The 17,319-nt window shown below is 43.7% G+C and overlaps 1 protein-coding gene across 1 annotated transcript in view; it reads right to left on the minus strand.

The window, feature by feature from the left end:
* Window positions 1–16,707, minus strand: part of LOC120051660 (anoctamin-9-like) — a 52,477-nt gene extending 35,770 nt beyond the window's left edge. The window contains exons 1-8 of the mRNA XM_038998552.1: window positions 16,636–16,707; window positions 14,624–14,746; window positions 11,326–11,462; window positions 11,002–11,051; window positions 10,680–10,747; window positions 8,692–8,756; window positions 5,137–5,271; window positions 4,952–5,045 (exon numbers count right to left, since the gene is read on the minus strand). Coding sequence (XP_038854480.1) covers window positions 4,952–5,045; window positions 5,137–5,271; window positions 8,692–8,756; window positions 10,680–10,747; window positions 11,002–11,051; window positions 11,326–11,462; window positions 14,624–14,746; window positions 16,636–16,707 — 744 coding nt within the window. The remainder of the gene's footprint in view (window positions 1–4,951; window positions 5,046–5,136; window positions 5,272–8,691; window positions 8,757–10,679; window positions 10,748–11,001; window positions 11,052–11,325; window positions 11,463–14,623; window positions 14,747–16,635) is intronic.
* Window positions 16,708–17,319: the final 612 nt, after the last annotated feature.

Raw genomic sequence — 17,319 nt, forward strand, 5'->3', positions numbered from 1 at the left:
GAGAGGGAGGGTCGTCACGTCTCCAATCTCATAAAAATACGTCAGACAGAGAGGGAGGGTCGTCACGTCTCCAATCTCATAAAAATACGTCAGACAGAGAGGGAGGGTCGTCACGTCTCCAATCTCAAAAAAATACGTCAGACAGAGAGGGAGGGTCGTCACGTCTCCAATCTCATAAAAATACGTCAGACAGAGAGGGAGGGTCGTCACGTCTCCAATCTCATAAAAATACGTCAGACAGAGAGGGAGGGTCGTCACGTCTCCAATCTCATAAAAATACGTCAGACAGAGAGGGAGGGTCGTCACGTCTCCAATCTCAAAAAAATACGTCAGACAGAGAGGGAGGGTCGTCACGTCTCCAATCTCATAAAAATACGTCAGACAGAGAGGGAGGGTCGTCACGTCTCCAATCTCAAAAACAATTCTAGAAAAAAGGCTCGTTGTTGTTATCCTTGCAGGTATTGAAAACAGGAGTATCAATCATTTGTTAAACCTATCCCTTTGAGAAATTTTATTATTACTTGTTTAAAAAAATATATTTTCCTGAGCAATTGTATTAGCACAAAAGAGTATAATCTTGAACATTTTTGGAGCATACAATATAGCACAAAAGAGTATACTCTTCAAATTTTTGGGAGCATACAATATAGCTCAGTACTTGTAGTATTTATTTTACACAGTCATTTTTGCTCATCTTTGGCAAGGGTGCCAATAACTTTGGTGGTTACTGTATTTAAATATTGTGGTTTCAGCTGAATGGGCTAATCCTTTAGTTTCCTCTGTAATCACATAAGCTTAGAAGAAAATAGACCCACTCCAATTTGCATACCGCTTCAACAGATCCACAGATGATGCAATCTCTATTGCACTCAACACTGCCCTTTCCCACCTGGACAAAAGGAACACCTATGTGAGAATGCTATTCATTGACTACAGCTCAGTGTTCAACGCCATAGTGCCCTCAATGCTCATCACTAAGCTAAGGACCCTGGGACTAAACACCTCCCTCTGCAACTGGATCCTGGACTTCCTGACGGGCCGCCCCCAGGTGGTAAGGGTAGGTAACAACACATCTGCCACGCTGATCCTCAACACGGGGGCCCCTCAGGGGTGCGTGCTCAGTCCCCTCCTGTACTCCCTGTTCACTCATGACTGCATGGCCAGGCACGACTCCAACACCATCATCAAGTTTGCAGACAACACAACAGTGGTAGGCCTGATCACTGACAACGACAAGACAGTCTATAGGGAGGAGGTCAGAGACCTGGCCGTGTGGTGCCAGGATAACAACCTCTCAATGTGATCAAGACTAAGGAGATGATTGTGGACTACAGGAAAAGGAGGACCGAGCACGCCCCCATTCTGATCGACTGGACTGCAGTGGAGCAGGTTGACAGTTTCAAGTTCCTTGGTGTCCACATCACCAACAAACTATCATGGTCCAAACACACTAAGACAGTCATGAAGAGGGCACGACAAAGCCTATTCCCCCTCAGCAGACTGAAAAGATTTGGCATGGGTCCTCAGATCCTCAAAAGGTTCTACAGCTGCACCATCGAGAGCATCCTGACTGGTTGCATCACTGCCTGGTATGGAAACTGTTCAGCCTCCGACAGCAAGGCACTACAGAGGGTAGTGCGTACGGCCCAGTACATCACGGGGGCCAAGCGTCCTGCCATCCAGGACCTCTATACCAGGCTGTGTCTGAGGAAGGCAACACAAGTCATGGACTGTTCTCTCTGCTACCACACGGCAAGCGGTACCAGAGCGCCAATTCTAGGTCCAAAAGGCTTCTTAACAGCTTCTATCCCCAAGCCATAAGACTCCTGAACAGCTAATCAAAGGGCTACCCCAACCCCTCTTTTACACTGCTGCTACTCACTGTTTATTATCTATGCATAGTCACTTTAACTCTACCTACATGTACATATTACCTCAATTACCTCAACTAACCGGTGCCCCCACACATTGACTCAATAACGGCAGGGTAGCTTAGTGGTTAGAGCGTTGAGCTAGTAACCGAAAGGTTGCAAGTTCAAATCCCCGTGCTGCCAAGGTAAAAATGAATCAAATTAATTCAATGAATCAGATTAATTACATGAATTAAATGTTTGGCCAGCACTGGGTGTGAATTCATGATGCTCGAAGTGGGAGCACATTGCTTAGAGCACTGCACCACCACAGTTTATAATGCAGTAGCAAGCCATGAGAATACTCAATGATATTTGATGGTGAGATTGTATTTAATTATTTTAATTATTTTGTTTGTTTTAAGCCTTACCCTAGTGGTTAGAGCGTTGGACTAATAACCGAAAGGTTGGAAGATTGAATCCCCGAGCTGACAGGGTACAAAATCTGTCGTTCTGCCCCTGAACAAGGCAGTTAACCCACTGTTCCTAGGCCGTCATTGTAAATAAGAATTTGTTCTTAACTGACTTGCCTAGTTAAATAAAGGTCAAATAAAATAGCGGTACCCCCTGTATATAGCCTTGCTATTGTTATTTTACTGCTGCTGTTAAATTATTTGTTACTTTTATTTTCAATTTTTTTCTTAACACTTTTTTAAATTAAACTTCTTAAATAATTATTGGTTAAGGGCTTGTAAGTAAGCATTTCACTGTAAGGTCTACACTTGTTGTATTCGGGGCATGTGACAAATATAATTTGATTTGAAAAAAATACAATAACATAAAACATATTTCATATTAAATGTTTAAAGATGTATTGCACTTTGAGAATTGTGAATTCTTGCTTCAATATCTTTCCAGATTTGAAAGAATAAATTTGAAAGAATATATATACTAAAAAACAACATCTTCGGCTCCACAGAGACAGGCTTTCTGAGGCTCTACCACTGAGCAGACTCTACCCTAAAGCGATCCCTGTGTCGAGGAGCCCAGCCTAGTGTACTTTTACTCCTACACAAACTCCCCTCCAGAGAAATAAAGGAATGATTACCAGTTAAATCTGGGAGCCCCTGAAGCCACCCAGCACAAGTCATCTGAGCTGCTCATGTTTTACCTCAAGAAATGGCCAGTTCTCCCCCATTTCCCTCCAGGGGCTGGCAAGCTCTGCTAGCCTGTCCTCAAACCAAGTCAAGACAGTGGTCATGGCGGTGTTTGAGAACGACAAGAGTTAAGAGATCCAGCTGAGGTGCTGGAATTACTGGCAAGCACGGCAGCCGACCGTTACGCAAAGGGTCATTGACATCACCGCCTACAAAGAGGTCTTCGGTGGCATCTTCCATGTGGAAGAAGTGGCCTTCAACACTGTCCTTCATTTGGAACCCCAATGAGGAACCAGCTCCATGACAGAACCTTCTCAAGACCCTTTAAGATCACGTCAACAGCTCCATGACAGAACCTTCTCAAGACCCTGGAGGACCACATCACCAGCTCCATGACAGTACCTTCTCAAGACCCTTTAAGATCACGTCAACAGCTCCATGACAGTACCTTCTCAAGACACTTTAAGATCACGTCAACAGCTCCATGACAGAACCTTCTCAAGACCCTTTAAGATCACGTCAACAGCTCCATGACAGAACCTTCTCAAGACCCTTTAAGATCACATCAACAGCTCCATGACAGAACCTTCTCATGACCCTTTAAGATCACATCACCAGCTCCATGACAGAACCTTCTCAAGACCCTTTAAGATCACGTCACCAGCTCCATGACAGTACCTTCTCAAGACCCTGGAGGACCACGTCACCAGCTCTATGACAGTACCTTCTCAAGACCCTTTAAGATCACGTCAACAGCTCCATGACAGTACCTTCTCAAGACCCTTTAAGATCACGTCACCAGCTCCATGACAGTACCTTCTCAAGACCCTGGAGGACCACGTCACCAGCTCCATGACAGAACCTTCTCAAGACCCTTTAAGATCACATCACCAGCTCCATTACAGTACCTTCTCAAGACCCTGGAGGACCACGTCACCAGCTCCATGACAGTACCTTCTCAAGACCCTTTAAGATCACGTCACCAGCTCTATGACAGAACCTTCTCAAGACCCTGGAGGACCACGTCACCAGCTCCATGACAGAACCTTCTCAAGACCCTGGAGGACCACATCACCAGCTCCATGACAGTACCTTCTCAAGACCCTTTAAGATCACATCACCAGCTCCATGACAGAACCTTCTCAAGACCCTGGAGGACCACGTCAACAGCTCCACCAGCGTGAAATTACCACCGTCCAATCTGCAGCAAATGTGTGATGCCATCGCGTCAGCATGAACCAACATCCCTGTGGAACGTTTTCCGAAACCTTGTAGAATCCATGCTGTAAAGGCTCCCGAGTGGCTCAGCAGTCTAAGGCACTGCATTACAGTGCTGAGGATCCACTACAGCCTGGGGTTTGATTCCAGGCTGTGTCACAGACGGATGTGACCGGGAGCCCCAGAGGCAGGGCACAATTGGCCCAGCGTATTAGGGGAGGGTTTGGCCGGGGGGCCTTCCTTGGCTCTAGCGACTCCTAGTGGCGGGCTGGGCGCCTGTAAGCTGACATCTGTTGTCAGTCGAATGGTGTTTCCTCCAACACATTGGTGCTACTGGCTTCGGCGTTAAGCGAGCAGTGTGTTAAGAAGCAGCACGGCCTGGCGGGTCATGATTCGGAGGACGCAACCTTCGCAGCGTTGAGACAAGATCATAACTACCAATTGAATATCACTAAATTCGGGAAGAATTCCACCCCCCCACCCCAAAATTGCACCCCTCCCCACCCCTCAAAAAATAAAATAATCCATGCGCTGAACAATTCAGGCTGTTCTGGAGGCAAATGCTTTTGTATTGATACTTGTCGAGTTTTATTGTTTTTTGAAGAAAATATATATATATCGTTTTTACTAATGAGTGAGTGAGTACGTGAGTGACTGAGCGAGTGAGTGCGCGAGTGAGTGAGAGAGAGAGTGCGTGCGTGAGTGAGTGAGTGAGTGAGCGAGTACCTTGGCGTAGAGGCAGGTATCGCTGAGTAGCCACACTTTGCATCTCTTGTCACACAGCGGACACATGATCGTGTTAGACTCACACACCTCCTTTCTACAAGAAAAACATTATTAACCAGGTGGACGCCTACATATAGGTTATTACATGGTAATATTACACACAGAGAACACATACACACACTCACATAAGTGGCGAGGTGTTGTAGAAAGCCAGCGCGTAGAGGAAGACAACGACCCCTAACAGAGCTGCAGGGACCAACAGAAGGGTGTACCAGCCCAGCCACAGGTAGTACAGAGCCACCTTCTCTCCAAAGTAGTTCCTGACAGGGACAAGATAAAGACACACAGGTGTTGAGATAAAGACAGACAGGGACAAGATAAAGACACACAGGTGTCGAGATAAAGACAGACAGGTGTCGAGATAAAGACAGACAGGTGACGAGATAAAGACAGACAGGTGTCGAGATAAAGACAGACAGGTGTCGAGATTAAGACAGACAGGTGACGAGATAAAGACAGACAGGTGACGAGATAAAGACAGACAGGTGACGAGATAAAGACAGACAGGTGTCGAGATAAAGACAGACAGGTGTCGAGATAAAGACAGACAGGTGACGAGATAAAGACAGACAGGTGACGAGATAAAGACAGACAGGTGTCGATATAAAGACAGACAGGTGACGAGATAAAGACAGACAGGTGTCTAGATAAAGACAGACAGGTGTCGAGATAAAGACAGACAGGTGTCGAGATAAAAACAGACAGGTGACGAGATAAAGACAGACAGGTGACGAGATAAAGACAGACAGGTGACGAGATAAAGACAGACAGGTGTCGAGATAAAGACACACAGGTGTCGAGATAAAGACAGACAGGTGTCGAGATAAAGACAGACAGGTGTCGAGATAAAGACAGACAGGTGTCGAGATTAAGATAGACAGGTGTCGAGATTAAGACAGACAGGTGACGAGATAAAGACAGACAGGGACAAGATAAAGACACACAGGTGTTGAGATAAAGACAGACAGGGACAAGATAAAGACACACAGGTGTCGAGATAAAGACAGACAGGTGTCGAGATTAAGACAGACAGGTGACGAGATAAAGACAGACAGGTGTCGAGATGAAGACAGACAGGTGTCGAGATAAAGACAGACAGGTGTCGAGATAAAGACAGACAGGTGACGAGATAAAGACAGACAGGTGTCGAGATAAAGACAGACAGGTGACGAGATTAAGACAGACAGGTGACGAGATAAAGACAGACAGGTGACGAGATAAAGACACACAGGTGTCGAGATAAAGACAGACAGGTGTCGAGATAAAGACAGACAGGTGTCGAGATAAAGACAGACAGGTGTCGAGATAAAGACAGACAGGTGTCGAGATAAAGACAGACAGGTGTCGAGATAAAGACAGACAGGTGACGAGATAAAGACAGACAGGTGTCGAGATAAAGACAGACAGGTGTCGAGATAAAGACAGACAGGGACAAGATAAAGACACACAGGTGTTGAGATAAAGACAGACAGGGACAAGATAAAGACACACAGGTGTTGAGATAAAGACAGACAGGGACAAGATAAAGACACACAGGTGTTGAGATAAAGACAGACAGGGACAAGATAAAGACACACAGGTGTCGAGATAAAGACAGAAGGTGTCGAGATTAAGACAGACAGGTGACGAGATAAAGACAGACAGGTGTCGAGATGAAGACAGACAGGTGACGAGATAAAGACAGACAGGTGTCGAGATAAAGACAGACAGTTGTTGTTCCTGAGTTGTTCCTGAGTGACACATGTGACACGATTGAAGTCATAGAGCCTTGAATAGAACCTAACTAATCTAACATCACTGATGGGTTGGCCCTGGAGACAGACCTAACTAATCTAACATCACTGATGGGTTGGCCCTGGAGACAGACCTAACTAATCTAACATCACTGATGGGTTGGCCCTGGAGACAGACCTAACTAATCTAACATCACTGATGGGTTGGCCCTGGAGACAGACCTAACTAATCTAACATCACTGATGGGTTGGCCCTGGAGACAGGCCTAACTAATCTAACATCACTGATGGGTTGGCCCTGGAGACAGACCTAACTAATCTAACATCACTGATGGGTTGGCCCTGGAGACAGACCTAACTAATCTAACATCACTGATGGGTTGGCCCTGGAGACAGACCTAACTAATCTAACATCACTGATGGGTTGGCCCTGGAGACAGACCTAACTAATCTAACATCACTGATGGGTTGGCCCTGGAGACAGACCTAACTAATCTAACATCACTGATGGGTTGGCCCTGGAGACAGACCTAACTAATCTAACATCACTGATGGGTTGGCCCTGGAGACAGACCTAACTAATCTAACATCACTGATGGGTTGGCCCTGGAGACAGACCTAACTAATCTAACATCACTGATGGGTTGGCCCTGGAGACAGACCTAACTAATCTAACATCACTGATGGGTTGGCCCTGGAGACAGACCTAACTAATCTAACATCACTGATGGGTTGGCCCTGGAGACAGACCTAACTAATCTAACATCACTGATGGGTTGACCCTGGAGACAGAACTAACTAATCTAACATCACTGATGGGTTGGCCCTGGAGACAGACCTAACTACTCTAACATCACTGATGGGTTGGCCCTGGAGACAGACCTAACTAATCTAACATCACTGATGGGTTGGCCCTGGAGACAGACCTAACTAATCTAACATCACTGATGGGTTGGCCCTGGAGACAGACCTAACTAATCTAACATCACTGATGGGTTGGCCCTGGAGACAGACCTAACTAATCTAACATCACTGATGGGTTGGCCCTGGAGACAGACCTAACTAATCTAACATCACTGATGGGTTGGCCCTGGAGACAGACCTAACTAATCTAACATCACTGATGGGTTGACCCTGGAGACAGACCTAACTAATCTAACATCACTGATGGGTTGGCCCTGGAGACAGACCTAACTAATCTAACATCACTGATGGGTTGGCCCTGGAGACAGGCCTAACTAATCTAACATCACTGATGGGTTGGCCCTGGAGACAGACCTAACTAATCTAACATCACTGATGGGTTGGCCCTGGAGACAGACCTAACTAATCTAACATCACTGATGGGTAGGCCCTGGAGACAGACCTAACTGACCTAACATCACTGATGGGTTGGCCCTGGAGACAGACCTAACTAATCTAACATCACTGATGGGTTGGCCCTGGAGACAGGCCTAACTAATCTAACATCACTGATGGGTTGGCCCTGGAGACAGACCTAACTAATCTAACATCACTGATGGGTTGGCCCTGGAGACAGACCTAACTAATCTAACATCACTGATGGGTTGGCCCTGGAGACAGACCTAACTAATCTAACATCACTGATGGGTTGGCCCTGGAGACAGACCTAACTAATCTAACATCACTGATGGGTTGGCCCTGGAGACAGACCTAACTAATCTAACATCACTGATGGGTTGGCCCTGGAGACAGACCTAACTAATCTAACATCAATGATGGGTTGGCCCTGGAGGCAGACCTAACTAATCTAACATCACTGATGGGTTGACCCTGGAGACAGACCTAACTAATCTAACATCACTGATGGGTTGGCCCTGGAGACAGGCCTAACTGACCTGACATCATTGATTGGTTGTCCCTGGAAACAGGCCTAACTAACCTGACATCATTGATTGGTTGTCCCCGGAGACAGGCCTAACTAACCTGACATCATTGATTGGTTGTCCCCGGAGACAGGCAGTCCATCTGGCCCAACTTTTCCTCAGTTCCTTCTGAGTTTTCCTCTGAAAGCACAAAGTCAGGAGCATTCAAATACACACACACACACACACACACACACACACACACACACACACACACACACACACACACACACACGCATACACACACACACACATACACGACTCAATGTATTAGCTCGACAAATGTTTTAACATTTTCAAAAATGAATCATCACATGGACAAACAGATACTCAGTGTGTGTGTGTGTGTGTGTGTGTGTGTGTGTGTGTGTGTGTGTGTGTGTGTGTGTGTGTGTGTGTGTGTGTGTGTGTGTGTGTGTGTGTGTGTGTGTGTAAATGTCAGTTAACAAGAACAGAGGTGTCCTCCTCAAACAACTCTGAGAGTGGCTCAGTCGTCTCTCAGTACGCAGAGAAACAGAGGAAAACAACGATATCGCTTCGACCTTTAGAGTCTTTATGGCAGCTATTCATTCACATACCTTTGACACAGAAGCTCCTTTTCCATCAGATAAACCCAGACACTTGGGTACTGTCTAGTGGGTAGTATGTAGTGGGTACTGTCTAGTGGGTAGTATGTAGTGGGTAGTGTCTAGTGCAGGGGTGGGCAAACTTTTTGACTCGCGGGCCACAATGGGTTCTAAAATTTGACAGAGGGGCCGGGCCAGGAGCATTTGGAGGGAGTGTTTGGGCCGGATATACTAAAGCATTAAATGTAGTGTGTGCAAACCTCATAGCACAGTAAGAACACTACAACCCAATTTATTAACTGTCTTTCAAATGTGAAAAATAGCCCTTATCAGTTAATAAATTTGTCTCAAGGAATATGCAAGATATGGCATTTACATACTATTTCGCCGCCCGTTCTTGTGTTGACTGCTTGCTAGCATAGTTTGCATGCTTCGTGGCAAAGTGACGGCTGATATTGTACTCTTTGAAAACCGCAACAGCTTCTTGGCATATCAGACATACAGCCGTTGATCGGACTTCAGTGAAGAAGTATTTTGTTGTCCACTCCTTATTAAACACTCGGCATTCGCTGTCCACTTTCCTTCTCTTTGGTCCGCTCATTTTCACAGAAGGGCTTAATGGTGACGTGAAACGAAGTGAAAATTAAAGTGAAATAAAGAGAAATACGCGCCACTCCAACAACGGTCAATGTGTTTTGAGTGCGCCATCTATTGGGGAAACGTGGGCATTGCAGGGAAAGGGGAAAAAAAGGAGGTTTTTACTATAATTTGGACAAGTTCGGCGGGCCGGATTAAAAAGCCTAACGGGCCGTATGTGGCCCGCGGGCCGTAGTTTGCCCATGTCTGGTCTAGTGGGTAGTGTGTAGTGGGTAGTGTGTAGTGGGTAGTGTCTAGTGGGCAGTGTCTAGTGGGTAGTGTGTAGTGGGTACTGTCTAGTGGGTAGTGTGTAGTGGGTACTGTCTAGTGGGTAGTATGTAGTGGGTAGTGTCTAGTGGGTAGTATGTAGTGGGTAGTGTGTAGTGGGTAGTGTGTTGTGGGTAGTGTCTAGTGGGCAGTGTCTAGTGGGTAGTGTGTAGTGGGCAGTGTCTAGTGGGTAGTGTCTAGTGGGCAGTGTCTAGTGGGTAGTGTGTTGTGGGTAGTGTACATCCAAAATGGCACCCTATTCCATATACAGTCCACTACTTTTGACGAGATCCACTATATAGGGTGTAGGGTACACGGTATAGGGTGTAGGGTACATGGTACAGGGAATAGAATGTAGGGTACAACATCTTTGCAGAAGCCAGCTACTTTTCTATCTATGGGCCCATACATGACCCCACTTCCTCATGGGGGTATCTACTGCCTACCTAAACCATGCAGCAGAGAAGATAAGTCAAAAATCAGGAAGAGATCCACACACACCATTGAGACATAGGCTTTGTCCCAAATTACACCATATTCCCTACATAGTGCACTACTTTTGACCAGAGCAGCAGACTACTGTCTTTACCTCATGCAGGCAGAACTTTGCTTCAAACACTTTCTTCTTCAAGAGTTCAAACAGGTTCTCTGTAAGATTGGACAGATGAGGAGGGGGACATTAGGAGAGGTCCAGTGTGTGTGTGTGTGAGAGAAAGAGAGAGAAAGATAAATAAAGACAGAGAGAGAGAGAGAGAGAGAGAGAGAGAGAGAGAGAGAGAGACAGCGAGAGAGAAAGAAAGAAGAGAGAAAGAGAGGGAGAGAGAGCGAGAGAGAGTGAGAAAGAGAAAGAGAGAGAGACAGAAAGGGAGGACTGGTGTGGTTGAGGGCAGAGCACTACTCACCTCCTGTATTAAGGAAGACATGACTCAGGATAAAGTGAACAATGCGGATCCTGAAATAAAGAAGACATTTTAACATGGCTGACAGGACTGAGTATCTGTCTATGATTCATTTTAAGAAGTTAACATGTTTGTCATGCTAATACGTTGAGTCATCAGACCGTGCGAGCATGTGTGTCTCTCTGCATGCGTGTGTGTCTCTCTGCATGCGTGTGTGTCTCTCTGCATGCGTGTGTGTCTCTCTGCATGCGTGTGTGTCTCTCTGCATGCGTGTGTGTCTCTCTGCATGCGTGTGTGTCTCTCTGCATGCGTGTGTGCATAACTTACCTGGTGGAAAGAGGGACACTTCCCTGCTGTTCACTCCAGTTGCAGGCATCAGACACCTTCAGTAGATACCTGTACTTCTCAAACACTTCATTTGGAGCTTGGATACCGTAGAAGACAACAGTGTCGTCTATAATTTTCTAACACAGAAATACAGTACCAGTCAAAAGATTTGGACACACCAACTCATTCAAGGGTTTTTCTTTATTTTGACTATTTCTCTACATTGTAGAATAATAGCGAAGACATCAAAACTATGAAATAACACATATGGAATCATGTAGTAACCAAAAAAGTGTTAAACTAAATTTATATTTGAGATTCTTCAAAGTAGCCACCCTTTGCCTTGATGACAGCTTTGAACACTCTTGGAATTCTCTCAAATAGCTTCATGAGGTAATCACCTGGAATGCATTTCATTTAACAGGTGTGCCTTGTTAAAAGTTAATTTGTGGAATATATTTCCTTCTTAATGCGTTTGGCCAATCAGTTGTGTTGTGACAAGGTAGGGTTGGTATACAGAAGACCCAGAGTTACCTCTGCTGCAGATAAATTCAGTAGAGTTACCTCTGCTGCAGATAAATTCAGTAGAGTTACCTCTGCTGCAGATAAATTCAGTAGAGTTACCTCTGCTGCAGATAAGTTCAGTAGAGTTACCTCTGCTGCAGATAAGTTCAGTAGAGTTACCTCTGCTGCAGGTAAATTCAGTAGAGTTACCTCTGCTGCAGATAAATTCAGTAGAGTTACCTCTGCTGCAGATAAGTTCAGTAGAGTTACCTCTGCTGCAGGTAAATTCAGTAGAGTTACCTCTGCTGCAGATAAATTCAGTAGAGTTACCTCTGCTGCAGATAAGTTCAGTAGAGTTACCTCTGCTGCAGATAAGTTCAGTAGAGTTACCTCTGCTGCAGATAAGTTCAGTAGAGTTACCTCTGCTGCAGATAAGTTCAGTAGAGTTACCTCTGCTGCAGATAAGTTCAGTAGAGTGACCAGCCTCAGAAATCGGCAAGTAACTGCACCTCAGATGGCAGCCCAAATAAATGCTCCACAGAGTTCAAGTTACAGACACATCTCAACATCAACTGTCCAGAGGAGACTGCGTGAATCAGGCCTTCATGGTCAAATTGCTGCAAAGAAACCACTACTAAAGGACATTGGAATTGGAGTAGATTCCAATGCAATACATAAAATAATGTAAATATACAACTTGAAGCAACCGCATATTTCGCCATGGAGCACGTTCTGATTTAAAACAAGTTGTTGTTTTGTTTAGAATTTGTTTTTGTTTTTAGGCCTTATCAATAATTAATTTAATCTTGCTTATTGACAATGTTTGGCTAGCCCATGCTCAGCCATAATGCAATTTACAGTAGGCCTAGCCCCTATATCAGCGTGAATTTTATTGAGGCCATGCAATTACTTAGAACAATGAGGACTGCCAAATGGATTTAGCGAAGATAGGTCTACATTTAGTTATTTGGTTTCTGTAAGCCATTTAACAAACTATAACGGACTAACATTGGAATTGGAGTAGATTCCAAGGCAATACAAAAAATAACGTAAATACACAACTTGAAGCAACCGCATATTTCGCCATGGAACACGTTCTGATTGGCTAGTGTGAGGCCAAGCCTCGACACACCCACAACTTCTTTTCTCTCATCAAAACACAACCCTTTCGCGCCAACACCAGCAAGTGCTCCGATAATTGTGATAGTGAAAATAGCGAAACATTTTCTGACACACCCCTGAACCTATAGTGCTACCGCCTGTGCTTAGATTATCATTGTGTTAGGTTTGTTAAAATAGAGGCCTGAGCCTTAGATTATCATTGTGTTAGGTTTGTTAAAATAGAGGCCTGAGTCTTAGATTATCATTATGTTAGGTTTGTTAAAATAGAGGCCTGAGTCTTAGATTATCATTGTGTTAGGTTTGTTAAAATAGAGGCCTGAGTCTTAGATTATCATTATGTTAGGTTTGTTAAAATAGAGGCCTGAGTCTTAGATTATCATTGTGTTAGGTTTGTTAAAATAGAGGCCTGAGTCTTAGATTATCATTGTGTTAGGTTTGTTAAAATAGAGGCCTGAGTCTTAGATTATCATTGTGTTAGGTTTGTTAAAATAGAGGCCTGAGTCTTAGATTATCATTGTGTTAGGTTTGTTAAAAAAGAGGCCTGAGTCTTAGATTATCATTGTGTTAGGTTTGTTAAAATAGAGGCCTGAGCCTTAGATTATCATTGTGTTAGGTTTGTTAAAAAAGAGGCCTGAGTCTTAGATTATCATTGTGTTAGGTTTGTTAAAATAGAGGCCTGAGTCTTAGATTATCATTGTGTTAGGTTTGTTAAAATAGAGGCCTGAGTCTTAGATTATCATTGTGTTAGGTTTGTTAAAAAAGAGGCCTGAGCCTTAGATTATCATTGTGTTAGGTTTGTTAAAATAGAGGCCTGGGTCTTAGATTATCATTGTGTTAGGTTTGTTAAAATAGAGGCCTGAGTCTTAGATTATCATTATGTTAGGTTTGTTAAAATAGAGGCCTGAGTCTTAGATTATCATTGTGTTAGGTTTGTTAAAATAGAGGCCTGAGTCTTAGATTATCATTGTGTTAGGTTTGTTAAAATAGAGGCCTGAGTCTTAGATTATCATTGTGTTAGGTTTGTTAAAATAGAGGCCTGAGTCTTAGATTATCATTGTGTTAGGCTTGTTAAAATAGAGGCCTGAGTCTTAGATTATCATTGTGTTAGGTTTGTTAAAATAGAGGCCTGAGTCTTAGATTATCATTGTGTTAGGTTTGTTAAAAAAGAGGCCTGAGTCTTAGATTATCATTGTGTTAGGTTTGTTAAAATAGAGGCCTGAGCCTTAGATTATCATTGTGTTAGGTTTGTTAAAAAAGAGGCCTGAGTCTTAGATTATCATTGTGTTAGGTTTGTTAAAATAGAGGCCTGAGTCTTAGATTATCATTGTGTTAGGTTTGTTAAAATAGAGGCCTGAGCCTTAGATTATCATTGTGTTAGGTTTGTTAAAATAGAGGCCTGAGTCTTAGATTATCATTGTGTTAGGTTTGTTAAAAAAGAGGCCTGAGCCTTTATAATGTCTTATAACAAAGCTAAGATAATTGACTAGGAAATAATGAGCAGGTAAACTGATTTTAGTTTAAGGCCACACAGACATGATTATAATTACATTTGGTTTTAAAAACTCTTATAAAGATAATATGTATTTTACAAGAACAACAAAAGGACGGTAAACTAGCCTTGGCTTAATAACAATATAACTCTACAGCTTGTTAAACTGGTAATATAACTCACTGTTATCTTCAAGTTCTTCATCTTTAGTTTCTCGATAAAGGCCTCTTGCATCTTGAAGGTATCTTTCTCCGGATCATCCACTGTCTTAGCGACCAGGACATAGTCGTATGACACTGGAGTATGCTTGAGGAGGAAAAATTAACAAGATAGTGTAGACTTGAGTGATTTGATGGATCCAATCCTGAACATAAAGATGAAAATCAAGCAATAACTGAATCTATGACATGATGATTATATAGAGTAACTGATGTATCCCAGAGCATTCGGAAAGTATTCAGACCCCTTTTTCCAAATTTTATTACGTTACAGCCTTGTTCAAAAATTGATTTAAAAAAAATAATAACCCTCATCAATCTACACGCAATATCCAATGATGACAAAGCAAAAACAGTTTTTCCAGCAAATCTATTAAAAATAAATTAAAAACAGAAATATCTTATTTACATAAGTATTCAGACCCTTTGCTATGAGACTCGAAATTTAGCTCAGGTGCATCCTGTTTCCATTGATTGTCCTTGAGATGTTTCTACAACTTGATTGGAGTCCACCTGTGGTAAATTCAATTGATTGGACATGACTTGGAAAGGCACCCACCTGTGTATATAAGGTCCCACAGTTGACAGTGCACATCAGAGCAAAACCCAAGCCATGAAGTTGAAGGAATTGTCCGTTGAGCTCCGAGACATGATTGTGTCGAGGCAAACATCTGGGGAAGGGTACCAAAAAATGTCTGCATCATTGAAGGTCCCCAAGAACACAGTAGACTCCATCATTCTTAAATGGAAGAAGTTTGGGACCACCAAGAATCTTCCTAGAGCTGGCCGCCCGGCCAAACTGAGCAATCGGTGGAGAAGGGCCTTGAACAGGGAGGTGACCAAGGACCAAATGGTCACTCTGATAGAGCTCCAGAGTTCTTCTATGGAGATGGGAGAACCTAACAAAAGGAGAACCTTCTCTGCAGCACTCCACCAATCAGGCCTTTATGATAGAGTGGCAAGACGGAAGCCACTCCTCAGTAAAAGGCATGACAGCCCGCTTGGAGTTTGCCAAAAGGCACCTAAAGGACTCTCAGACCATGAGAAACAATATTCTCTGATCTGATGAAACCAAGATTGAACACTTTGGCCTGAATGCCAAGTGTCACGTCTGGAGGAAACCTGGCACCATCCCTACAGTGAAGCATGGCGGTGGCAGCATCATGCTGTGGGGATGTTTTTCAGCGGCAGGGACTGGGAGACCAATCAGGATGGAGGGAAAGATGAACGGAGCAAAGTACAGAGAGATCCTTGATAAAAACCTGCTCCAGAGCACTCAGGACCTCAGACTGAGGCGATGGTTCACCTTCCAACAGGACAATGACCCTAAGCACACAGCCAAGACAACGTAGGGATGGCTTCGGGACAAGTCTCTGAATGTCCTTGAGTGGCCCAGCCAGAGCTCGGACTTGAACCCGATTGAACATCTCTGGAGAGACCTGAAAATAGCTGTGCAGTGACGCTCTCCATCCAAACTGACAGAGATTGAGAGGATCTGCAGAGAAGAATGGGAGTAACTCACCAAATACAGGTGTGCCAAGCTTGTAGAGTCATACCCAAAAGTCTCGAGGCTGTAATCACTGACAAAGGTGCTTCAACAAAGTACTGAGTAAAGGGTCTGAATACTTATGTAAATGTAATATTTCAAAAAAAAAATATTCTTAATAAATTTGCTAAAATTCCAGAAAAACTTGTTTTTGCTTTGTCATTATGGGGTATTGTGATGTCATTATGGGGTATTGTGATGTCATTATGGGGTATTGTGTGTAGATTGATGAGGAATCTTTTTTTTATATCCATTTTAGAATAAGTCTGTAACGTAACAAAATGTGAAAAAAGATAAGTGGTCTGAATACTTTACGAATGCACTGTATGACTGTCCATAGACTATTAACAACAACCAGCAATGCACTGTAAAGCTGTTTTACATACAGTAATACAGTGAAACAGGCCTGTGTTTCATCAGTCATCTCTTACCACTGAGGGAAGTAGTGGTGATGTCTCAGGACTATCAAAATGGTACCCGTTCTCCTTCACCACTCCAATCATCTCCAGGAGTTCGATGCTGGCCTAAAACATGATGAGAATGCAGGACACAGCAAGGTGAGTATTCACATCTTCTTTAATCAGATGGCTCCGAGACAGCAATCAGATGAGCGTTTCTCAAACTAGGGGTCGCGGCCCCTTGTGGGGTCGAACCTGATTTGAAAATGAGGTCGCAGAAGAAGTCGGAAGTTTACATACACTTAGGTTGGAGACATTAAAACACGTTTTTCAACCACTCCACAAATTTCTTGTTAACAAACTATCGTTTTGGCAAGTCGGTTAGGACATCTACTTTGTGCGTGACACAGGTAATTTTTCCAACAATTGTTTACAGACAGATTATTTCACTTATAATTCACTGTATTACAATTCCAGTGGGTCAGAAGTTTACATACACTAAGTTGACGGTGCCTTTAAACAGCTTGGAAAATTCCAGAAAAGGATGTCATGGCTTTAGAAACTTCTGATAGGCTAATTGACATCATTTGAGTCAATTGGAGGTGTACCTGTGGATGTATTTCAAGGCCTACCTTCAAACTCAGTGCTTGACATCATGGGAAAATCAAAAGAAATCAGCCAAGACCTCAGAAAAAAAATTGTAGACCTCCACAAGTC

This window comes from Salvelinus namaycush, chromosome 8, assembly GCF_016432855.1.
Source record: "Salvelinus namaycush isolate Seneca chromosome 8, SaNama_1.0, whole genome shotgun sequence".
Lineage (NCBI taxonomy): Eukaryota > Metazoa > Chordata > Actinopteri > Salmoniformes > Salmonidae > Salvelinus > Salvelinus namaycush.